The 26,470-nt window shown below is 47.7% G+C and overlaps 2 protein-coding genes across 2 annotated transcripts in view; one reads left to right on the top strand and one right to left on the bottom strand.

Annotated features, from left to right (window-relative positions):
• LOC146755900 (cytosolic carboxypeptidase 4-like) overlaps positions 1-26,470 on the top strand; it is a 328,030-nt gene that overhangs the window by 224,984 nt on the left and 76,576 nt on the right. The window lies entirely within an intron of this gene.
• Positions 632-26,470, bottom strand: part of LOC146755901 (uncharacterized) — a 57,438-nt gene continuing 31,599 nt past the window's right edge. Inside the window, exon 9 of the mRNA XM_085525078.1 lies at positions 632-753. Coding sequence (XP_085381204.1) covers positions 632-753 — 122 coding nt within the window. The remainder of the gene's footprint in view (positions 754-26,470) is intronic.

A 26,470-nucleotide genomic window follows, 5' to 3' on the forward strand; every position in this document is an offset into this window, starting at 1 on the left:
AATATGCCGCAGATGGAGAATAGAGAAAGATCTGGCTCTTCTTTTGTGAGCTCATCCATTTAGTCAGCTGTGTAACTCTGCATTCTCAGTGGAGGTGGAGAAAAGGCACCATGAAGTGCCCTAAACGCTGGGGTCTGTTGTCATTCAGGATGGTCGATAATACCTCTGTTCCCTCTCTGCCCCGCAGCTGATGTTCAGGAAAGAGGTTTCTGTCCCAGGGATTTCCCACACATTTTATAAGCACTGGAACACATCCAGGAGCAGCCCAGGCACCTTGGGCATCACCCAGTGTCTGTGTGTGAGCAACTGCCTCCCCACTGAACGACCGAGGACTCAGAGCAGGAGCTCACATGCAGGCAACTCCTTGTGCATTTCTGAGATAAACCAGAGGAAGTCCAGCTCCTATGGTTCTGTGGGGAGCTGAATCCCATTTCAGCTCCAGGATTTCTGTCAACAGATGACACTCCAGCACTGCCTCAACTGGATCACTGCCCTGCACAGGGAAATTCCAAACCTCCTCGTCCTTGTCTGGGTGCCCTTTGTGCTTCATCAAATGAACTCTGGGAGCACTCTCTATATGTCTCCAATCAGTCACTGACCACTGGACATGTGGTGGTTAATTGAGCGGATTTCAAAGCACAGTCATGACGCTGTTGTATTTCAGGTGCTGTTGGCCATGAGGACCCAGGGACATGTCAGGGGAGATGAGTAAGAAGGTCAAAAATGTCATCACCTGCTGCTTGCTTGTCCGGGCTCCTGGGACACAGGGAGCTCATAAAAGTGGGCAGTGCTGCACAGAGACAGCTGTGCCCAGGAGCAGCTCTTGTGCACAGCACAGCCTGCAATTGACAGAAGGAGAGGAGAGAAATTGGAGTGAGCTTACAAGATATGTACTGTGTGAGTGGGCTGCGAGCTCTCTGCAGGAGCATTGCTCACAGACCACAACACGGTAAGTCTCATGCAGTAGGCAATGTAGCTGCTTTTAATTGAGGGTTAACTAAATCTGGGACATTCCATAGCAGATTGGCTGCAGGTAATGCATGTTCGTTACAGTGGAAAAAAGACTTCTGCTTCACCTGAGGGCTTCTGTGCTGGGGGGGAGAGCTGCGTGTCCCAGCACGGCTGCAGGCTGTGCAGCTGGGGCTGCAGGCGGGTGCCCAGGGCTGTCCTGCAGAGCAGGGTCCCTGCTGTGCCCCAGGGGCTGTGTGCCGGGTATGGGACTCTGCCGCCTGCCAGGCTCAGCACTCAGCCTGCCCGGGGAGCTGCCCAGGGCGCTGCGGGGAGACGTGTGGGGGGAAGGAGCCCCCCGGCAGGGCTTGTGCTGCCACAGCTGCTGCCTGGGGCAGGGGATCACAGCTCCACTGCACAACAGTATGATTCTGAGGTTGCTTTGCCGGAGGAGAGCCAAGCAGAGGGTTTCCATTTCCTGTTCTGGGGGAACGTAGAAAGGATTGGAGGCAGAAATGTAAAAGGGGCTGTCACAGCTCTGAGAATTTTTCTTCACTCAAATGATTGTTTTCAGAACAGTCACACATGATGTGCTCTCAGTCTCCTATTTCCTGAAGGATGGAACCAACAGAAAATATCCTCATTTTCAGTAGACATGAATAATTCACTTAAAATGCAAACAGGCAGTCATTTAGAATTCACACTGAATGGCACAGAGGCTGTTTTGGGGGCTCTAAGAGCACCTGGAGTAAAGATATGAGACATGAAACAGATGAAAATAACCAGGGAGAAGGGATAAGATAATAAGAAGAGGAAAGTCAGAGCTCCATATGCTGCTTCTGCTTTAGGAATGCTAAAATACATGAAATTAAATGCAAGTAATTGTGCTAAATGTACACTGTTGTAGGAGAATTAAAACATTTCATATTATAGCAGGAGGAGTGTCTCTGAGAATGGTCTGGACTTGTCGTTATCTTCTGCACTCTGAACAGGACTCCAAGCCCAGGAACAACAGCAGATGCCCAACAGCAGCTCCATCAGCGAGTTCCTCCTGCTGCCGTTGGCAGACACGCGGCAGCTGCAGCTCCTGCACTTCTGGCTCTTCCTGGGCATCTACCTGGCTGCCCTCCTGGGCAACGGCCTCATCAGCACAGCCGTAGCCTGCGACCGCCGCCTGCACACCCCCATGTACTTCTTCCTCCTCAACCTGGCCCTCCTCGACCTGGGCTGCATCTCCACCACTCTCCCCAAAGCCATGGCCAACGCCCTCTGGGACACCAGGGCCATCTCCTACACAGGATGTGCTGCACAGCTCTTTTTCTTCCCCTTCTTCATCTCAGCAGAGTTGTCCCTTCTCACCATCATGTCCTATGACCGCTACGTTGCCATCTGCAAGCCCCTGCACTACGGGACCTTGATGGACAGCAGAGCTTGTGCCACCATGGCAGCAGCTGCCTGGGGCGCTGGGGTTCTCCATTCCCTGCTGCACACTGCCAGTACGTTTTCACTGCCTCTCTGCCAAGGCAATGTTGTCAACCAGTTTTTCTGTGAAATCCCCCAGATCCTCAAGCTCTCCTGCTCAGAATCAAATCTCAGGGAAGTTGTCTTTCTCTTTTTTGGTTCCAGTTTAGCGTTCGGCTGCTTTGTTTTCATAGTGGTGTCCTATGTGCAGATCTTCATGGCTGTGCTGAGGATGCTCTCTGAGCAGGGACGGCACAAAGCCTTCTCCACGTGCCTCCCTCACCTGGCCGTGGTCTCCATGTTTCTCAGCACTGCTGCTTTTGCCCACCTGAAGCCTCAGTCCATTTCCTCCCCACTCCTGGATCTGACAGTGGCACTTCTGTACGCAGTGGTTCCTCCAACCCTGAACCCTGTTATCTACAGCATGAGGAACAAGGAGATCAAGCACACTCTCAGGAAGGTGTTGCAATAAGCAATATTCCGGCTTCCATAAAATGCACAACTTCCTCATAGGATTCCCAGTGGTGGTTCTTTAGGTTTATGCCTCTTTTGTTGTTTGATTGTGTGAGATATAGCAACGTGCAAAAAAAAAGAAAAAAATATTATTGAACTTATAAATAAAAATATATTTCACTTCTTTCCTACCTAATTTCCATTTTCTCTATCCAAGAGCTCATTAAAACATGTGACCAGATTCCCTGAATACATTTTAAGGTACCTAAAAAGGTTTTAAAATAGACATTTGCTTAGCTTTTCTTCCTTCCTACTTTGTCTGCATTTGGGGAGGTACATCCACAGACAGCAGCTCAATGTGCTCTTTTCATTTCTGATCTCTACACCACCACAGTGCTCTCAAGTTCTCTAATTTGTGCAGTCCTGATGGTCTTGTGTGTCTCACGACCGTCCTGTTGTCTCTACAGCAGCAATCCAGGGCTGCAGTCAGTAGCCGGCAATATGAACAGGTCTGTCAGAGCTGGTCTCCTTGCTGGCACTGCCATAACAAGAGGGCCCCTTTAGTGCAGGACCAGAGAACTGGAGGGAGGCCTCTTCCAAAGCTGGTGTAAGGAATATACCTCAGGAGCTGCTCCCTGAGAAAACCTTGAGATCTTCAGGTGCTCTTCAGTGTGTGACCAGATCAGATTGAATAGTCCCAAGGAGATCCGTAAGCATCTCAGGGCAGTGCTGTGGCTTAAGGTTTATGGGTTGAGACAAAGAGAAAAAGAAAAGGATAATAATTATGACAAATGTATTTATACATATATAATATATTTAGTGTATTTTCACACATATACAACATATGCAGTTGCAAACATATATGAACTAATCCCTATGCGCATCTGTTTGCAAGTCCAGGATTAGTTGCAGGGGTTTTAACAGCCACAGGGTTCACTGTAGGAGCTGAAGTGGCTGTTGGGCTGTTGCAGGAGTTGAAGTGACCTCAGAGTTCATTGCCAGAGCTGAAACCACCACAGGACCTGTGACTATGTTGGAGCAGCCACTGGGCTCATTGGAGGGGTTGGAGCCACCGCAGGGCTGTACTTCCTCCCTTGGGAGGAATTTGTACCATTTTCTTATTACCATACTTGGAACAGCTACAGGACCCGTAGCAGGAGTAACTGCAGAGCTCATTATGAGGGATGGAGTGACAGCGGGATCTGTCCCAGAGCTTGGAGCAACTGCAGGACGTGTAGCAAAACCTTGGAGCTGCTTCAGGGTCTGTGCCAGGAGCTGCAGAGGCTGCAGCACTGTCAGCATTTCCAGCTCTCTGGATCTGGCACACTGCAGTCATTTGTGCCTCTTGCGGGTTACCAGAGCCACAGCAGACCTGCCCCCAATATTCTACCAGTTTCTGAGGATCCTGCAGTTGCTCAGAGATGAAGTTCCAAAGCCCTGGGGGTGCCCACCGCTCCAGGCAGCTGCCCAGACTGTCCCACACCCTCTGCCATGCAGAGCCTTCTCACCCTGGGGCAGATCTCTCAGTGATATTCCTGAATAATTGTTTAACCTCAATCATAGATTCATAGAATCACCAAGGCTGGAAAAGGCCTAAAAGATCATCCATTCCAACCGTTCACCTATTACCTATAGCTCCCACTAAACCATGTCCCTCAACACAATATCCAGTACACCCCCGGACTCACAGAGGCGACAATGTAAATTGTGTAATTCCTAATCATATGGACAATGTTACTTCCAAAACCCAAAGATGACCGCAGAGCTGAATGTGCACAAAACTTCACTTTGTCAGCTGCCAATTTTATCGTGGTACAAACTGAGGTCAAACAGCATAGCAAAATAAATACCCTAATCCAGCATCCAAGCACCAAGTAAGGAGCTGTGCAGTGAAGCTTCATGAGAAGACTCAACAAGCTCCACACATAGGGAGCACATCCACACATATCAGCACCATGGCCTGCACTTCTCCAGCTCCCACTAAGCCCTATCTGCTCAGGACAGATGTGCCATTATCTCAACCCTTGGAGTCTCACATCAGGCACCAAAATGACGGTGGTTGTTGAACCCAACATGTGGCTCAGCAGCACACAGTGCTTTGTGCACTGCCCAATTCCCAGTGGGATGGGGATGAGAACTGGGAAAAAAAGTACAACTTCTGGGTTGTAACAAAGCAATTTACTAAGAGAGATAAAAGAAGAGGAGTAATAGTTATCACTATATATCCGTTGATATGGAATTGTATGTAACAACTGATGCACAAGCACTTGCTCAGCACCACCAGACTGATGCTCAGCTGGACCCTGGGCAGTGAAGAGACTGAGATGAACTCCCACCCATTTCAATACAATTTCTGCTTGCTGTCAGCTGATAGAGAACGTCCCTTTGGCCACTATCAGTCAGCTGTCCTCACTCTGTTCCCTCCCAGCTCCATGTGCCTTCCACTGACCATGGCCTTGGCTCTGTACAACACTGCTTAGCAGCAGCTGTAAACATCAGAGTGTTATCAATGATTTTCTCCTAGAACCAAAACACTGCACCATAGATGGCAGTCTGAAGAAAAAAAAATCATCTGAGCTGTAACTCAGATTCCTGCCTGTCCCCTCTTCTTGTTCTTCCTGATCAGGAAGCAAGGAACAGAATCTGCTGCTATCCTCTCTGAGCCCTTCCCATCAGTTCTCAGCTGGCTCCTCTACCATCCCCAGGCAGAGCTCAGTGCCCTCTCACAGATGGCAGCAGCCTTTCTTCATCTTCATTGCCTAATCGTAATGAAGAGTCTGTACCTACTTTGCTACAGTTCAGAGGTGGGAACCATCCCACCATGTCTCTGTGAACCAAACAAGACCCTAGGCCTGCAAAGGCACAGAGTTCGCTGAGTGAATGTTTGTGGTCCTCTCATTAGTGTAAGGATTCTTCAGAAAGCATCCCCTTCCAGAAGCATGCTTTGATTTAGCCTGTCTGGGTCTTGCATCTACACTGTGGTACTGATGTTCAGGGCCTTGCTCAGAAGCAGCAGCCTTCATGAAAGGAAATGCTCTGTGGTTTTCTCTTGATTTGTCCCGTTTATTTCCCATGCTACCCGCACTGATCTACAGGCACTTTAGGGCAGCAGCAGGTTGGGGTTACCCCCAGAGGGTTCACAATAAGATTTAGGACGGGGTATTGGCAACAAGACTTTCTCTGAGGAATCCTCACACAATCCTATAGAACAACTCAGAGGCTTTCCATTCAATCTCCAACAGCAACAACATCCCTCAGCCCTTCTCTGTCACATCCAATTCCCCACCCTTCCCCATTTGGACCTGGTTTAAAGCCCTTTAATCAATCAGTGCAGGAGCATTTCAGATGGGGTCATGGAGGATGCAGACTGCCATTCTTGGGGTGGCCATTTTCCCAGGAGGGCATGGTGGGAGGGCTTTGTCCCATCGGTTCAACCAACACTTGCATCCACCCAGCAGAAGGCTGTGCCCTCTGTGTCCCACTTGAACTCTGCATGGAGCTTACAGTTGGCAGTGACATGGCTGAGAAGCTCTGGGCATGGATTAAGCGACAGGGAAGTAATGTGCCTTCCTAACTTCCTCCCTTCATACCTTAGCAACTTCCTTGTAATCTCCCCAAGTATCCTGTCCCTTCTTCCAGAGGGCGTAGATTCTCTTTTTCTTCCTGAGTCTCAACAGTTTTTCCCAGTTCATCTGCACTGGTCTTCTTCCCCTATGGCTCACCTTATGGCATTCAGGGACAGCCTGATCTCGTGCCTTTAAGATTTCCATCTTGAGGAGTGTCCAGGCTTCCTGGACCCCTTTACCCATAAGGAGCGACTCCCAAGGGACCTGTGCTACAAGTGTCCTGAACAGGTCAAAGTCCGCCCTCTAGAAGTTCAGGATAGTAGTTTTGCTAGTCACCCTTCTGACATCTCCAAGAATAGAGAATTCTACCATTTCATGGCCACTCTGCCCAAGACAGTCCCCAACCTTCTCAACTCCTACCAGTCCTTCACTGTTAGTGAAGAGCAGGTCTAGCAAGGAACCACCCCTGGTGGGCCTTCATACCAGCTGCGTAAGGAAGCTGTCTTCCATACAATCTAGAAACCTCTTGGACTGATTCCTCTGCTATTTATTATATTCCCAGCATATATCAGAGAAGTTGTAGTCTCCCAAGAAAATGAGTGCTGGCAATCTTGCGACTTCAGTAAGCTGCTCATAGAATGCCTCACCCATCAATTCATCTTCTTTAGTCAGTCTATAATAGACCATTAGCAAGATGTCACACCTACAGGCCTTTCCCCTGATCCTTACCCACATGCACTCGTCTCGATGGTTCTGAATCCCAAGCTCTTCAACATCAAAACTCTCTTTAATATAAGGGGCCACACCACCACCCTTCCTTCCTCATCTATCCCTTCTGAAGAGCTTGTAACCATCCATCACAGCACTCCAGTCATGGCAGTGGTCCCACCATGGGGCGGTAATAGCAACTAGGTCATGGTTTGTCAGATGCACAGTTGCTTCCAGCTCCTCCTGCTTGTTGACCAAGCTGTGTGTGTTGGTGTAGACGCACTTCAGCTGAGGCATCTGCCTCTCTCCCAACTCAAGCAGCATTTCCGTAGGTTCATCTCTGGTAAGCCCTGTTTTGTCCCCTCCCCCATCGTAGCTAGTTTAAAGCTCTTTCCATAAGCCCCACTACCTTCTGTGCTAGGATTCATTTCCCTCTTTGAGACAGTTGGGTTCCATTCATGGATAACAGACCATGGGCCAGGTAAACTGCCTTGTGATCAAAGAACTCAAAGTTTCTGGCTCAGTACCAACCTCTGAGACAACTGTTCATTGCTTTGCTTTCCAAGCCTGCTCCGTGTCCCTCACTGCCCCTGAAGGCATAGAACAAAAAATCACTTGATCTCCCACTCTGTGAACTAAATGGCCTAAAGTCCTGAAATCTCTTTTCATAGTTTGTAGTCTTATCTAAGAAATTTCATTACTGCCCACATAAACTATGAGTAGTAGAAAATAATCAGTGGACCTAACCAGCATGGGGAGTTTCCTCGTAATGTCCCTGACCTGAAACCAAGAAGGCAGCAGACTTACTGACGGCTCGGGTCCAGTCTGCAAATGGGGCCCTCTATTCCTCTGAGAAGGGAGTCACCCACCACGGCCACCCTTCTTTCTTTCATGTCAGAGAAAGTCACAAGGCTTGGTAGTGACTGCCTTGCATTAGGCTCCCTCCTAGGCAGATCCTCCATTGACTCCCCATTCTTATCTCCTTCAGATTTCAGAGTGTCAAACCTGTTGCTTAGAGGGAGCAGGGGTAGAGGGCTAGGCAGGCATGGGGGGGCTCTTGTGACGTTGAGTTGGGACTCTCTTCCAACCCTCCTCATCAGTCAGGTCTGTCCGACTGTGACAGGGCAGGGAGTCAACCACTTTTCTGGGGGTATCTGCCTGGCAGCCTTCCCTCGGTGATGCCAGCAAGTCACTCCACCAGCCCATCTCCCGATCACACACCCTGATGGTAAATTGTGAGTAAAACCTTGAGTAAAGTGAGAGTTCACCTAGACAAAAGTATGAGTAGAAACATGGACTGACGTGAGGGTAAACCCAGAGTAAACCCAGGATCCCATCCATCGGGCATGCACAGCCTCTGAGGGCAACTTTTTCCAGTGTTGCTGTGTAAAAAAATAGGTTCCTCACATCTAACCTATGTCTCCCCTTTTTAATTTAAATCCGTTTCCATTTGTCCTGTTATCATCAGACCATCCCATCCTTATTCTAGTGTTAGGCATCTCATCCTCAGATGGAAACCCTGGGGCTGAATTGGGATCAGTTTTTCAAAGAACCACGGGGGCTGCAAGTTCACCTAGCTGAGTTCAGATGTGCACAGTGAGGTGTCTGTGTGTGAGTCCCTCATCTGAATCCTTGGTTTTTATTCCACAGTGACTGCACTGCTTATACACAGACTCTCAGTGATGCCCAAGGTGCCTTGGGTGATCCTAGTTTTGTGCTAGTGCTTGTAAACTGTGACGGAAAATCTATGAGATAGACACCTCCTTCTGGAGCATCAGCTGAGGGCCAGAATGGAGGAATTCTTGGCCATCCTAAATACCACCTCTGCCACATGCTTAGGGTACCCAGTGTGTCTTTTGCACCTGTCCCCATGGAGTATGTAGTGATATTCAGCTTACCGAAAGGATGAGCTCACAACAGAAGAGGCAGATCTTCCTCTCTGCTCCATCTGTGGCATAGTCTGGATTTCAAGGCATTGCAAAGCTATGGCACATCTACGTTCTTGCACTGATGACACTTTAGCATGCTCTGGGCTCGCATTTCAATGGCATCTAATAAATCTAGGGTCATACCAGTTGACAGGAAGCTGGCAAATGTTGTCTTATCGTAAGGAAGAGCAAGAAAGATTACAAGGGGTACTATGGACCTCTCAGTCTCACTCCAGTGCTTGATAAAATTACGGAGAAAATGATGGTGGGAGTTATGGAAAAACACCTGAAGTACAATTACAGAATCAGAATCACAGAATCACAGAATTACCCGGGTTGGAAGGGACCTCAAGGATCATGTAGTTCCAACCCCCCTGCCTAGCAGGGCCACCAAACATACACATTTACTAGATCAGGTTGCCCAGGGCCCCGTCCAACCTGGTCTTGAACACCTCCAAGGACGGGGCATCCACAACCTCACTGGGCAGCCTGTTCCAGGACCTAACCACCCTTCTAGTAAAGAACTTTCCCCTAACATCCAACCTAAATCTTCCCTCCTTCAACTTAAAACCATTTCCCCTAGTCCTGCTATTATCAGCCCTTTCGAAGAGTTTACTCCCCTCCTGGGAGTAAGTTCCTTTCAGGTACTGAAAGGCTGCAATGAGGTCACCCCGCAACCTTCTCTTCTCCAGGCTGAACAAACCCAACTCCCTCAGCCTGTCCTCATAGGGGAGGTGCTCCAGCCCCCTGATCATCTTCGTGGCCCTCCTCTGGACCCTTTCCAAAATCTCCATATCTTTTTTGTACTGAGGGCTCCACACCTGGACACAGTACAACAGATGGGGCCTCACAAGAGCAGAGTAGAGAGGGACGCTCACCTCCCTATCCCTGCTGACCACCCCTCTCCTGATGGAGCCCAGGATCCCATTTGCTTTCCGGGCTGCCAGAGCGCACTGCTGGCTCATGTTAAGTTTCTCATCTATCAGGACCCCTAGGTCTTTTTCTGCCGAGCTGCTCTCAAGGACAACTCCTCCCAGCCTGTACAGGTGCCTGGGGTTCTTCTGGCCCAAGTGCAAAACCTTGCACTTTGCCGTGTTGAACCTCATTAGGTTCACCCAAGCCCAGCTTTCCAGCCTGTCAAGGTCCCTCTGAATGGCATCCGTTCCCTCCACCGTATCAACTGCACCACTCAGCTTGGTGTCATCAGCAAACTTGCTGAGGGTGCACTCCATTCCCTCATCGATGTCATTAATAAAGATGTTAAAGAGCACCGGTCCCAAGACAGACCCTTGAGGGACGCCGCTCGTTACCGGCCTCCACCTGGACATAGAGCCATTGACCACCACCCTCTGTCTGCGGCCTTTAAACCAATTGCTTATCCATCTAGTTGTCCACCCATCAAATCCACCTCCCTCCAATTTGGAGATGAGGATGTGATGGGGGACCATGTCAAAGGCCTTGCTCAGGTCCAGGTAAATGACATCGGTCGCCTTCCCTTCTTCCAATTCTGTGATTGGTCACCGACAACACAGTATCCTGAGGGGATGGTCCTATTTAATTTCAAGTCTTTTTATGACACCTTTATCCATTGAGCTGAACAAGGGAAGGCAGTTGATGCAATCCTTGAGGATTTCAGTAGAGCTTTTGATACTATTTCTTCAGCACCCTTCTGGACAGAAATTCCTGCATACAGCTAGACAGAAAGAGAACATGGTGTTTTGTAATACAAGAAGAATTTTACAGAGCAGCAGCCATGGATTGAGATAAGGAGTTCACAGAGCAGCAGCTGCGGAGCAGGATAAACAGCATGAGAACAAAGGACATCTCTAGGAAAAGAATGAATGGCTCGTGGCTTTGAAGGGGGGTTATAGGGTTGTTATTGCAGTAGCTTTCCTCCAATTAGCATGTGTGATTTTTGGACGCCCTTGTCTGTCTCCTATAAAATCATGGCTTTTCGGGTAATAAATTGATGCAGCTATATGTAACCATATTGGTGTTTGTCTGTTTGTCCCAGCACGCTGACATTTTGCCTTTCAGGTTCACCAGCAGTGGTGGGTGAGCAGTTGGCCAGTAGTTCTGTCCCGAAGAATTATAGTCAGTGGGTTCCATCGGGCTGGTAGATGGTCACTTCCAGAGTTCCTCAGGGTTCTATTTTAGGACCACTTTCCTTTCATGTTTATGCAGATGACTTGCATGCAGGACTAGAAGATGTTCTGAGCAAGTTTGCTAGTGAGACCAGATGAGGAGGTGCAGTTGCCTCCACTGAGGGTGGAGAGGACTTGCAGAGAGATGTGGACAAGTCAGAGAATTGGGTACCAGTTGGTACTAAGCACCAAGTGCATAAAGTATAACAAGAACAAGTGCCTGATTGTGCACCTGGGTATGGGCAACCCTGGACATAAACACTGTCTGTATATCGGACACATGAGAGACGTCTGACTGAAAAGGATTGGGGGTCCTGCTCAACATAAAATTTTAAGTGAGTCAGCAGTGTGCCCAGCCAGCCAAGAAGGCCAACAGTCCCCTAAAGTGCATCAAGCAATTTATTGCCAGCTGTGTGGGAGAAAGGTTTGTCCCTCTTTGCTCTGCATTGCTACAGCCTCACCTGGAGCACTGGGTGCACTTCTGGGCACCGCAGAACATAAAGAACATCAAACGATGGTAGAGTGTGCACAGGAGGGCACTGGAACTGAGAGATCTGAAGGTCAGAGTTTCACTGGGATTGACTGCTTGTTCAGACTGGGCCCTTCTCACACCCCACATCCTGTGATGAGACACAGGGCACATGTGGGATATGAACTTTAACAGCATCCTTGCACCACATGCAAATGCTTTTCCCAGTGCTTCAGTGTTCCACCACCCATTGCTTTCAACATAGTTTTCAACACCCCATTGTATCTTTTAATTTTACCAGAAGCTGGTGCATGGTAGGGGATATGATAAATCCACTCAATGCCATGAACTTTGGCCCAAGTATTTATTAAGGGAATTTTTGAAATGTGTCCCATTATGAGACTCAGTTCTTTCTGAGGTGTCATGTCTCTATAGGACTTGTTTCTAACAACCCAATATTGTGTTTCTGGCAGTAGCATGGGGTACTGCGTATGTTTCAAGCCACCCAGTGGTTGCTTCCACCATGGTAAGCACAAAACGCTTATCATTATGAGATCCTGGCAAGGTGACATCATTCACCTGTCACTCCTCCCCATATTTATACTTTTGCCTTGGCCTTCCCCCCAGAGAGGCTTCATATTCTTGGCTTGTTTAATTATGGCACATGATTCACAGTCATGAATAACCAGTGCAATAGCATCCATAGTTAAGTCCACCCCTCAGTCTCTAGCTCAATTATATGTTATGTCCATTCCTTGATGGCCTGAGGTCTCATGGAACCATCAAGCTTGAAATAATTCACTCTTGTTCTGCCAGTCCAAGTCTATTTGAGCCACCTCAATTCTGGCAGCTCGATCTACCTGATGGTTGTTTTGTTGTTCTGCAATAGCCCGACTCTTGGGCAAGTGTGCATCCACATGACACACCTTTACAATCATATCTTTTTTTTGAGCAGTTATGTTTTTCTACAGTTCAGCAGCCCATATAGGTTTACACCTCCGTTGCCAGTTATTTTGTTCCCACTGCTGTATCAACCCCCATAAGGCATTTTCCACCATCCATGAGTCAGTATAAAGATAAAGCATTGGCCACCTCTCCCGTTCAGCCACATCTAAGGTCAGCTGGACAGCTTTTACCTCTGCAAACTGACTTGATTCTCCTTTACCTTCGGTGGCCTCTGCGACCTGTCGTGTGGGGCTCCAAACAGCAGCTTTCCATCTCCGATGCTTCCCTACAATATGAAATGATCCATCAGTGAAAAGAGCATATTTCTTTTCATTTTCTGGTAGTTCGATGTATGGTGGGGCCGCTTTAGCACATGACACCTCTTCTCCTGGTGATGTTCCAAACTTTTTATCTTCAGGCCAGTTCATGATCACTTCTAAAATTCCTGGACGATTGAGGTTCCCCATCCGCGCTTGTTGTCTAATCAGTGCAATCCACTTGCTCCAGGTGGCATCGGTAGCATGATGGGTGGAGGGAACCTCCCCTTTCAACATCCGGTTCATCATTGACAGTCGAGGTGCCAGAAAGAGCTGCATTTCAGTACCAGCTACTTCAGAAGCAGCCCGAGCCCCCTTATACGTGGCTAAGATCTCCTTCTCAGTTGGAGTGTAGCACTCTTCAGACCCCTTGTACGCTCAGCTCCAAAATCCCAGGGGTCAGCCTTGGGTCCCTCCTGAGGCTCTTTGCCACAAACTCCAAGTGGGACCTTTCTCTCCAGCAGCAGTATAGAGGATGTTCTTTACATCCTGTCCAGTCCGTACTGGCCCCAGGTCCACGGCACAGGCTATCTCCTGTTTAATCTGTTCAAAAGCTTGCTGCAGCTCTGGGCCCTATGCAAAATCATTCTTCTTCTGCATCACCTGATAAAGGGGGCTTACAATGAGGCTGTAGTTTGGAATGTGCATCCTCCAAAAGCCCACTGCACCAAGGAAAGATTGTGTCTCTTTCTTGCTAGTTGGTGGAGACATGGCAGTGATTTTGTCGATCACTGTTGGGATGTGATGACATCCATCCTGCCACTTTATACCTAAGAACTGAATTTCCTGGGCAGGCCCTTTTACTTTGCTTCACTTAATAGCAAAACTGGCTCATAGAAGAATTTGAATTATTTGCTCTCCAGCACAGCAGCACTCAGTGGGGGTGTGACCTCATTCAGGCCACGGTAGTCTACTGTCAGCCTCCATTCTCCACTGGCTTTACGCACTGGCCATATGGGACTGTTAAAAGGTGAGTGAGTTTTACTGATCACTCCCTGATTCTCCAACTGGCGAATCAAATCATGAATGGGGAGCAAGGAATCCCTGTTGGTGCAGTACTGCCGTCTGTGCATTGTCTTTGTAGCAATCGGTACCTGCTGCTCTTTTATTTTTACTCGTAGCAGCCTCACAACAGACGGGTCCTCTGACAGGCCAGGTAAAACTGACAGCTGTTTAATGTTGTCCATATCTACAGCAGCTATCCCAAAGGCCCAGTGATACCCCCTAGTATCCTTGAAATGCCCTCTTCTGAGGTAATCAATACCAAGTATGAACGGAAACCCTGGGCCACTCACATAGGATGTTTTTTCCAGTCTTTGCCAGTGAGGCTTATTTCAGCCTCCAACACAGTCAATTCTTGAGAGATATCCAGAAATATGGATTGATTCTGTCCCTTCATGACTGGAGGGCATTAGGGTGCACTGTGCACCGGTATCCACCAGCGCCTTATATTTCTGTGGTTCTGATGTGCCAGGCCATCAAATCCACACAGTCCAATAAACTCTATTATCCCTTCCACTCCCTTGAATGAGGGCAGGGCCCCTCTATTGGTTACCTGTGATAACTGGAGCAGCCGTACTGGTGGTTGGACTGTTTTGTAGTTCCCTCACCCGTGCTCATAGTACAGGAGTAGGCTGGTCATGCCACTTCCTCGTGTCTTCTCTGTGGTCACGTAGGTAACACCACAAGGAAACACACAGTGCAATTTACTGTTGTTCCTTGCTCGATCTGGAAAGCGCTTGTGTCTAATAGCTGAGAATTTTAATGACACACATGAAGGCTTTATGGTCGTTAATTTCGTTACGATCTCTCGCCCTCAACTGAAGCAGCAGCTAGGCCAATTACCAAGTGTCACCAAGGAGATGAAGTGGCAAAATGGCGATTTATTGAAACAGACACATCCTTATATAACCTACGCCTTTTTGTCTACACCCACTGTATTACACTAAGATTCTTCCAGAATATGGGGAAGGGCCTGTCACATCACAACAAGCTACCGTCCCAGCTGTCCCAACAGCGAAGCAACCAGGTAACAAGAGATTCATTCTGGTGCCGTGTGAACTCCTTTCTTACGCCTGCGATTTCAGTCATCTTCAGGGGTCGACAAACAGTAATAGAGATTTCCTCCTCATCACTCTCTTCTTCATGCCACTTTTCCTTTTGCCTTTCTCGATACTGATCCAGACCCGTCACCTGGATCTTCTGTTGCCTTCTCCTCCACTTCTTTTTTCCGTTCTAGACGTGAGGACACCCATTTCCATTTCTTGCCTTCCACAAGGGCAACTGATATTGTTACTGGTGCCTCCTGTGACTGATCAAAATTGACTTGGGGATTTCCCTTTTTGGCTAGAACCTCAGCTCGGAAATTCTCTCTTTTCGGAACAGTGTTATATAGAGCACGGTAAGCACAAGCCAAGCCCCAAATAAGTCGTACCCCCCTAGATCTATCTAGGCTGCACCATCCCTGACTCAAATACTGGCTTAGTTTCTTGGGATCCCACAGGTGTTCAAGAGTTAAATCCCATGACATTGCGGGCCCCCATGTGTTGGCGAACCTGAAGGCAAAAGGTCAGCGTTCTAGGACAAACAACCACACACCAATATAGTTAATTATAGCTGTGTCCATCTATTGCCTGAAAAGCCGTACTTTTATAGCAAACAAACAAGGGTGTTCAAAAATCACACGCACTAATTGGAAGAAAGCTTCTGCAATAAGAACCCTAAAACCCCACTTCAAATCCACGAGCCTTTCATTCTTTTCCTAAAGGTGTCCTTGGTTCTCATGCTGTTTATCCTGCTCCGCAGCTGCTGCTCTGTAAAGTGCTTATCTTGATCCATGGCAGCTGCTCTGTAAAATTCTTCTTGTATTACAACAGAATGGCAGTTCCCTGGGGTCTCCAGCACACCCCCAGCCATCTGGCAAATGCTGCTGAGGACCTTCAGGAAAGACATGCCCTGGGTAGTGACAATGTCCACTGGACAACTGTGAGCCCCACAATGGGTCTCGTACCTTGTGCCATCTTCTGAACACCAGTAGCACGGTGTAGATGCAAGGCCCAGCCAGGCAAAATCAAAAAATGCTTCTGGAAGGGGATGCTTTCTGAAGAGTCTTTACACTAATGAGAGGACCACAAACATTCACTCAGCGAACTCCAAATCTCTGTGCCTTTGCAGGCCTAGGGTCTTGTTTGGTTCACAGAGACATGGTGGGTTGATTCTCAGCTCTGTACTGTAGCAAATGGGGTACAGATTCTGCATGACGGATGGGCAAGGAAGAAGAGAAAAGGCTGCTGCCATCCATGAGAGGGCACTGAGCTCTGCCTGGGGATGGCAGAGGAGCCAGCTGAGAATTGATGGAAAGGGCTCAGAGAGGAGAGTGGCAGATTCTGTTCCTTGCTTCCTGATCAGGAAGAACAAGAAGAGGGGACAGGCAGGAATCTGAGTTACAGCTGGGATGGAATTGTTTTCTTCAGACAGTCTGCTGTGGTGCAGTGTTTTGGTTCTAGGAGAAAACCATTGATAACACTCTGATGTTTACAGCTGCTGCTAAGCAGTGTTGCACGGAGCCAAGGCCATGGTCAGTAAAGGGCACATGGAGCTGGGAGGGAACAGAGTGAGGACAGCTGACTGATAGTGGCCAAAGGGACGTTCTCTATCAGCTGACAGCAAGCAGAAATTGTATTGAAAGGGGTGGGAGTTCATCTCAGTCTCTTCACTACCCAGGGTCCAGCTGAGCATCAGTCTGGTGGTGCTGTGCAAGTGCTTGTGCATCAGTTGTTACATACAATTCCATATCAACGGATATATAGTGATAACTATTACTCCTCTTCTTTTATCTCTCTTAGTAAATTGCTTTGTTACAACCCAGAAGTTGAACTTTTTTTCCCAGTTCTCATCCCCATCCCACTGGGAATTGGGCAGTGCACCAAGCACTGTGTGCTGCTGAGCCACATGTTGGGTTCAACAACCACAGTCATTTTGGTGCCTGATGTGAGACTCCAAGGGTTGAGATAACGGCACATCTGTCCTGAGCAGATAGGGCTTTGTGGGGGCTGGAGATGTGCAGGCCATGATGCTGATATGTGTGGATGTGCTCCCTATGTGTGGAGCTTGTTGAGTCTTCCCATGAAGCTTCACTGCACAGCTCCTTACTTGGTGCTTGGATGCTGGATTAGGGTATTTATTTTGCTATGCTGTTTGACCTCAGTTTGTACCACGATAAAATTGGCAGCTGACAAAGTGAAGTTTTGTGCACATTCAGCTCTGCGGTCATCTTTGGGTTTTGGAAGTAACATTGTCCATATGGTTAGGAATTACACAATTTACATTGTCGCCTCTGTGAGTCCGGGGGTGTACTGGATATTGTGTTGAGGGACATGGTTTAGTGGGAGCTATAGGTAATAGGTGAACGGTTGGAATGGATGATCTTTTAGGCCTTTTCCAACCTTGGTGATTCTATGAATCTATGATTGAGGTTAAACTATTATTCAGGAATATCACTGAGAGATCTGCCCCAAGGTGAGAAGGCTCTGCATGGCAGAGGGTGTGGGACGGTCTGGGCAGCTGCCTGGAGTGGTGGGCACCCCCAGGGCTTTGGAACTTCATCTCCGAGCAACTGCAGGATCCTGAGAAACTGGTAGAATATTGGGGGCAGGTCTGCTGTGGCACTGGTAACCCCCAAGATACACACATTACTGCAGTGTGCCAGATCCAGAGAGCTGGATCTGCTGACATTGCTGCAGCCTCTGCAACTCCTGGCACAGACCCTGCAGCAGCTCCAAGGTTTTGCTACACGTCCTGCAGTTGCTCCAAGCTCTGGGACAGATCCCGCTGTCACTCCATCCCTCATAATGAGCTCTGCAGTCACTCCTGCTACGGGTCCTGTAGCTGTTCCAAGTATGGTAATAAGAAAATGGTACAAATTCCTCCCAAGGGAGGAAGTACAGCCTTGCGGTGGCTCCAACCCCTCCAATGAGCCCAGTGGCTGCTCCAACATAGTCACAGGTCCTGTGGTGGTTTCAGCTCTGGCAATGAACTCTGAGGTCACTTCAACTCCTGCAACAGCCCGACAGCCAATTCAGCTCCTACAGTGAACCCTGTGGCTGTTAAAACCCCTGCAACTAGTCCTGGACTTGCAAACAGATGCGCATAGGGATTAGTTCATATATGTTTGCAACTGCATATGTTGTATATGTGTGAAAATACACTAAATATATTATATATGTATAAATACATTTGTCATAATTATTATCCTTTTCTTTTTCTCTTTGTCTCAACCCATAAACCTTAAGCCACAGCAATGCCCTGAGATGCTTACGGATCTCCTTGGGACTATTCAATCTGATCTGGTCACACACTGAAGAGCACCAGATGATCTCGAGGTTTTCTCAGGGAGCAGCTCCTGATGTATATTCCTTACACCAGCTTTGGAAGAGGCCTCCCTCCAGTTCTCTGGTCCTGCACTAAAGGGGCCCTCTTGTTATGGCAGTGCCAGCAAGGAGACCAGCTCTGACAGACCTGTTCATATTGCTGGCCACTAACTGCAGCCCTGGATTGCTGCTGTAGAGACAACAGGACGGTCGTGAGACACACAAGACCATCAGGACTGCACAAATGAGAGGACTTGAGAGCACTGTGGTGGTGTAAAGAGATCAGAAATGAAAAGAGCACGTTGAGCTGCTGTCTGTGGCTGTACCTCCCCAAATCCAGACAAAGTAGGAAGGAAGAAAAGCTAAGCAAATGTCTATTTTAAAACCTTTTTAGGTACCTTAAAATGTATTCAGGGAATCTGGTCACATGTTTCCATGAGCTCTTGGATAGAGAAAATGGAAATTAGGTAGGAAAGAAGTGAAATATATTTTTATTTATAAGTTCAATAATATTTTTTTCTTTTTTTTTTGCACGTTGCTATATCTCACACAATCAAACAACAAAAGAGGCATAAACCTAAAGAACCATCACTGGGAATCCTATGAGGAAGTTGTGCATTTTATTGAAGCTGGAATAGTGCTTATTGCAACACCTTCCTGAGAGCGTGCTTGATCTCCCTGTTCCTCATGCTGTAGATAACAGGGTTCAGGGTTGGAGGAACCACTGCGTACAGAAGTGCCACTGTCAGATCCAGGAGTGGGGAGGAAATGGATTGAGGCTTCAGGTGGGCAAAAAAGGCAGTGCTGAGAAACATGGAGACCACGGCCAGGTGAGGGAGGCACGTGGAGAAGGCTTTGTTCCGTCCCTGCTCAGAGGGCATCCTCAGCACAGCCATGAAGATCTGCACATAGGACACCAATATGAAAACAAAACACCCAAAGGCTAAACTGGAACCAAAAAAGAGAAAGACAACTTCCCTGAGATTTGATTCTGAGCAGGAGAGCTTGAGGATCTGGGGGATTTCACAGAAAAACTGGTTGACAACATTGCCTTGGCAGAGAGGCAGTGAAAACGTACTGGCAGTGTGCAGCAGGGAATGGAGAACCCCAGCGCCCCAGGCAGCTGCTGCCATGGTGGCACAAGCTCTGCTGTCCATCAAGGTCCCGTAGTGCAGGGGCTTGCAGATGGCAACATAGCGGTCATAGGACATGATGGTGAGAAGGGAATACTCTGCTGAGATGAAGAAGGAGAAGAAAAAGAGCTGCGCAGCACATCCTGCATAGGAGATAGCCCTGTTGTCCCAGAGGGCGTTGGCCATGGCTTTGGGGAGAGTGGTGGAGATGCAGCCCAGGTCGAGGAGGGCCAGGTTGAGGAGGAAGAAGTACATGGGGGTGTGCAGGCGGCGGTCGCAGGCTACGGCTGTGCTGATGAGGCCGTTGCCCAGGAGGGCAGCCAGGTAGATGCCCAGGAAGAGCCAGAAGTGCAGGAGCTGCAGCTGCCGCGTGTCTGCCAACGGCAGCAGGAGGAACTCGCTGATGGAGCTGCTGTTGGGCATCTGCTGTTGTTCCTGGTCTTGGAGTCCTGCTCAGAGTGCAGAAGATAATGACAAGTCCAGACCATTCTCAGAGACACTCCTCCTGCTATAATATGAAATGTTTTAATTCTCCTACAACAGTGTAAATTTAGCACCATTACTTGCATTTAATTTCATGTATTTTAGCATTCCTAAAGCAGAAGCAGCATATGTAGCTCTGACTTTCCTCTTCTTATTATCTTATCCCTTCTCCCTGGATATTTTCATCTGTTTCATGTCTCATATCTTTACTCCAGGTGCTCTTAGAGCCCCCAAAACAGCCTCTGTGCCATTCAGTGTAAATTCTAAAAGACTGCCTGTTTGCATTTTAAGTGAATTATTCATGTCTACTGAAAATGAGGATATTTTCTGTTGGTTCCATCCTTCAGGAAATAGGAGACTGAGAGCACATCATGTGTGACTGTTCTGAAAACAATCATTTGAGTGAAGAAAAATTCTCAGAGCTGTGACAGCCCCTTTTACATTTCTGCCTCAAATCCTTTCTACGTTTCCCCAGAACTGGAAATGGAAACCCTCTGCTTGGCTCTCCTCCGGCAAAGCAACCTCAGAAACATACTGTTGTGCAGTGGAGCTGTGATCCCCTGCCCCAGGCAGCAGCTGTGGCAGCACAAGCCCTGCCAGGGGGCTCCTTCCCCCCACACGTCTCCCCACAGCACCTTGGGCAGCTCCCCGGGCAGGCTGAGTGCTGAGCCTGGCAGGCGGCAGAGTCCCATACCCGGCACACAGCCCCTGGGGCACAGCAGGGACCCTGCTCTGCAGGACAGCCCTGGGCACCCGCCTGCAGCCCCGGCTGCACAGCCTGCAGCCGTGCTGGGATATGCAGCTCTCCCCCCCAGCTCTTATGCTGCAGCACAGAAGCCCTCAGGTGAAGCAGAAGTCTTTTTTCCACTGTAACGAACATGCATTACCTGCAGCCAATCTGCTATGGAATGTCCCAGATTTAGTTAACCCTCAATTAAAAGCAGCTACATTGCCTACTGCATGAGACTTACCGTGTCGTGGTCTGTGAGCAATGCTCCTGCAGAGAGCTCGCAGCCCGCTCACACAGTACATATCTTGTAAGCTCACTCCAATTTCTCTCCTCTCCGTCATCTGCAGGCTGTGCTGTGCACAAGAGCTGCTCCTGGGCACAGCTGTCTCTGTGCAGCACTGCCCACTTTTATGAGCTCCCTGTGTCCCAGGAGCCCGGACAAGCAAGCAGCAGGTGATGACATTTTTGACCTTCTTACTCATCTCCCCTGACATGTCCCTGGGTCCTCATGGCCAACAGCACCTGAAATACAACAGCGTCATGACTGTGCTTTGAAATCCGCTCAATTAACCACCACATGTCCAGTGGTCAGTGACTGATTGGAGACATATGGGGAGTGCTCCCAGAGTTCATTTGATGAAGCACAAAGGGCACCCAGACAAGGACGAGGAGGTTTGGAATTTCCCTGTGCAGGGCAGTGATCCAGTTGAGGCAGTGCTGGAGTGTCATCTGTTGACAGAAATCCTGGAGCTGAAATGGGATTCAGCTCCCCACAGAACCATAGGAGCTGGACTTCCTCTGGTTTGTCTCAGAAGTGCACAAGGAGTTGCCTGCATGTGAGCTCCTGCTTTGAGTCCTCGGTCCTTCAGTGGGGAGGCAGCTGCTCACACACAGACACTGGGTGATACCCAAGGTGCCTGGGCTGCTCCTGATGTGTGTCAGTGCTTATAAAATGTGTCGGAAATCCCTGGGACAGAAACCTCTTTCCTGAACATCAGCTGCGGGGCAGAGAAGGAACAGAGGTATTATCGACCATCCTGAATGACAACAGACCCCAGCGTTTAGGGCACTTCATTCTGCCTTTGTCTCCACCTCCACTGAGAATGCAGAGTTACACAGCTGACTAAATGGATGAGCTCACAAAAGAAGAGCCAGATCTTTCTCTATTCTCCATCTGCGGCATATTCTGGAGCTGAAGGCAATACAAAGATAACATACATCTTTATTCTTCAACATACATAACCTCAGTTTTCGGTGGGCTCTCAAGTGAATGGCTTCAGAAGCAGCCTAGTGTCTCTGGGCTCTCCCACACACTCACATGCAACTGTAACAGGGCCTTCAGGAAAGCCATGCCCATGGTGTATCTGTGCTGCTGTGTCAACTCCAAGACCCACAATGGAGCCAATGTCTGTGTGCCACCTTCTTCACAGTAATACCATAGATGAGCTATCCAGTCAGGCTCTGTCCAGTGATGCTTTCCAATGAGTATGTTTACTTCTATATTTTTGCACTAATGAGAACAGCAAGACTTGAGGAGCTAGAAATCTTTGTAGAGTTACATGCCTGAGCTCTTGTTTGGACCACAGTGACACAGTTTAATGGCTTCCACAACTGCACTGTAGCACAAGGGGTATACAGATTCTTTATGATGGGTTGGCGAGGAGACAAGGAAGGGCGACTGTCCTCTGTGAGAGTGCACTGAGCTCTGTCTGCGGATGGCAGAGCAGCCAGGTCAGAGCTAATGGAAATGGCAAACAGAGGAGACCATCAGTGTCTTTTCCTGTCTTCCTGATCAGGGAGAGCAAGTGGAAGGTGCCCTCTGCAGACATATGGGAGTCTCATGTTGTCAGGCCATTGTCCCGTTTGGGAGCCTTTTTCACTCCATTATCTGCTGCAGGGACAGCACAGCAGGGCATGTGCCGTCCAGCAGATCCGTGGAGAGCACAGGTGGCAGCTTCTTGACCAAGCAGTGGAGGAACCAAAGAGGAGAGGTGCTCTGCTGGATCTCATACTCTCTGGCAATGATGGTCTGGTGGGAATTGTGAAGGTGAGAGGGGCATCAGGCCACGTGCAAAAGACAAATGGATCTAATTTTATTTATTTATTTGTTTGTTTGTTTGTTTTTTTTGAGGCTGTAAGCTTAAAAGATGAACATATATGTCAATAAAACTGAAACAAAGAATTGAAGACGAAGATAGAAATCAATGAAAATGTGTTAACCCTTTTCAACATGAGAAATTCTCATGAGTCTTGTTCCATTTTTAGTTGTAAATATGAGAATTTGTAGGGATTTTGTGTCTTTTTTTTTTTTTTTCCCTATAATTCAAATGCCTTCAGGTACAGAGACACAGACAGCGGTGCCAGTGCCATCATTGCCCTGCGACTAAAGCCTGGCGTCTGCCGCTGCTCTTCCCTGCTGCCTATTTGATGTCCCTCATTTTTCACGTGTCTCCAGCTGTCCTAAATAAATGGCCGTGGTTAAGGGCATGTTTTCAGCAGACCATTTGGACACACACTCCTCCCACTGCCTGCCATATTTCCCCATCTTTGTTCAGTCAGATACCTCCCAATTATCTGTCTGATTTCTGACTTTCAAGGAGATTACTTGAATTTGCTCTGTCTCTCCAAAGTCTGATTGACTGTGTTGTCAAATCCTTCACCATAATTCTATCTATCCCTTCCTATCTTTTCTTTTTCTCTTTCTTTCTCTCTTTCTCTTTCTATTTTTCCCTTTCTTTTTCTTTTTCCTTTTCTTTTTCTCTTTCTCTTTCTTTTTCCTTTTCCTCTTCCTTTCTCTTTTTCTTTTTTTCTGTTTCTTTTCCTTTTTTTTATTTTTCTTTATATTCTTTTTTCTTTTCCTTCTTTTACTTCTTTTTCTCATTGTCTTTAATTTTTTTAAAGCACAATGTCTAAAAGATGTTCATTAATGTCAGTAAAAGTTAAAAATATGAGTTGAAGACAAAGATATAAATAAATGAGAATGTGTTAAGCATTCTCAATGTGTGAAATACTCACAAGTCCTGTTCAGTTTTAAGTTGATACCTCTCAACTACCTGGCTGATCTATCCCAGGGAGATTACTGGAATTTGCTCCATCTTCCAGAGTCTGATGGCCTCTGTTGTCAACTCCTTCACTGTGATTCAATCTATCCTATGCTACCTCAGTCTAAATCATTTCTTTTAAAAATATTCCATATGAAAGACAAACTTCAATAGATGCAGCTTGAACATGGCATGCAGTTGATCACTGTGTTTTACTGTTCATTCAATTGCATCACCTTTCCTTCCATTTGCTGGCCAGATAAAAAAGAGAAATCTTTCCTTTTCCATGTGCAGCTGGTTCTCTGAGGAAAGCCAGTGGGAGTTGGTGCAAAGCAGTTTTAACACTGAGCGGATGAATACAGAGGAGAAGAGTGATGTGAAGAAAAGTGATGCAAGTCCCATAGGTCCATTGTGAGCAGAAATTGGGTGGGGAGGTTGAGAAGGACCTTTGTCAACACAGTAACAGTACAGAACTCATTGGGACATCCTGGATTGGTATCAGTTGCACAGTGCTGCTTTAAACCCAGCTATAAATAAAGAGACAATAAATTTATAATGGATTCTTTCTCTTTAAGCTCTCTCCAGATATCCCTCCTTTTAGCTGAACAAGTTCTGATAACCTGAAGAAGATAACAAGATGGCATAAGGCACAGGAGATTCTTTAGGTTATAATGGTTCCAGGGTGCATTTGATGCTGAGTTCATCAGCCTCCAGTGCAGAGAGAAGTTTGCACAAAGTGCTCAACAAGACAAAGTCAGAAGTAACAGTGAAGTTTCTTGGAGTATTAATGGGCCCACTGAAGAACATTACCAAGTAAGCTTCCCAAGGGACTTGTTAGAGAAGATAACTGGAAGCCATGACTAAAGGCAGGCAAAGGCACTGGCATGCTAAGAAACATCTCCTTTGCCTTACGAAGCAGACAGGTCAAGCCCTGATTGCAAGACCAGTGATAGAGAGGTCCTGTATCTCATGTTGGCTCCGGGCATTTCCTGGGGCAATGGGTTGGAATTTTGTATGATGTTAAATGAAAGACATGGGGACAGAAGATCCCAGGCTCTACATGTGGTGCAAGGACGCTATGAGGTTCATGTCCCATATGAGACCTATGTTTCATCGCAGGATGTGGGATGTGAGAAGGGCCCAGTCTGAACAAGCAGTCAATCCCTGTGAAACTCTGAACTTCAGATCTCTCAGTTCCAGTGCCCTCCTTTGCACATTCTCCCAGAGTTTGAAGTCCTTTATGTTCTGCGGTGCCCAGAAGTGCACCCAGTGCTGCTAGTGAGGCAGTAGCAATGCAGAGCAGAGAGGGATGATCCTTTCCCTCACCCAGCTGGCAATAAGTTGCTTCATGCACTCCAGGGGACTGTTGGCTTTCCTGGCTGCCTTGGCACACTGCTGACTCACACTCAGTGTGATGCTGACCAGCACCCCAATCCTTTCCAGTCAGACTTCTCTCCAGTGTCCCATATCCAGTCAGTGTGTATGTCCAGGGTTGCCCCTACCCAGGTGCACAATCAAGCACTTGTTCTTGTTATACTTTATGCACTTGGTGCTTAGTACCAACTGATACCCACTTCTCTGACTTGTCCACATCTCTCTGCAAGTCCTCTCCACCCTCAGTCAAGGCAACAGCACCTCCTCATCTGGTCTCATCAGCAAACTTGCTCAGAACATCTTCTAGTCCTGCATTCAAGTCATCTGCATAAACATGAAAGGAAAGTGGCCCCCAAATGGAACCCTGGGGACCCCGACAGTGACCATCTACCAGCCTGATGGAACCACCTGACTATAATCCTTTGGGACTGACCTACTGGCCAACTGCTCACCCACCACATTGTGTTTCTGTCTAGCCATATGCAGAACATTCTGTCCAGAAGGTTGTTGTGAGAAACAGTATCAAAATCTCCACTGAAATCCTCAAGGATTACATCAACTGGCTTCCCTTGGTCAACTAAACTGATAACTGTGTCACAGAATGAGCTTAAATTAAACAGGACCTTTGCCTCACAAACTTGTGTTGGCTGCGACCAATGACAGAATTGTCCTTCAGCTGTTTTTCCATAACTCCCACCATCATTTTCTCCATAATTTTACCAGGCTCTGGACTGACAGGTCCATAATTGCCCATGTCACCTTTCTTGCTCTTCCTTACAATGAGACAACATTTGCCAGCTTCCTGTCAGCTGGCATGACCCTAGACTTCTTTAGATGCAATTGAAATGAGAGCCCAGAGCACACTAAGGTGTCATCATTGAAAGAAAGTAGATGTGCCATAGCTTTGCAATGCCTTGAACTCCAGAGTATGCCACAAATGGAGCAGAGGGGAAGATTTGCCTCTTCTGTAGTGAACTCATTCATTTGGTAAGCAGAATAACACTACCTGATACATGGGGACTGTGTCTCCGCTCTGCTCTGCTCAGCACACAGGGCAGCGGTGCAGGGTGTTGCTCTCATGTCAGTGCAGGTAAACTCGCTTTAACCCTTTTTCCTCTGTAAATGCTTCCTCTATTTGTATGCTCAGATACACTTCCACATTCCCTCAAGTACACTTCCATATATAATTAACAATTACAATTTCTTATACCATCAAAACAGTTTGTCAAACAGTACAGTTCTTCATTTCACATAAACTGCCTTAATACAGTCTGTATTCTTCAGTTATAAACACTGTGCCACAGAACCAGCACTGATTGAACCACCTCCCTCACACACTTCCTCACAAGCAGTACATAGTATTACATAAATGGGTTGACACTCATTGGTGGTGGAATGTAC

The sequence above is a fragment of the Coturnix japonica genome, chromosome 29 (genome assembly GCF_054131305.1).
Source record: "Coturnix japonica strain WE chromosome 29, WE-NBRP24, whole genome shotgun sequence".
Classification (NCBI taxonomy): Eukaryota; Metazoa; Chordata; class Aves; order Galliformes; family Phasianidae; genus Coturnix; species Coturnix japonica.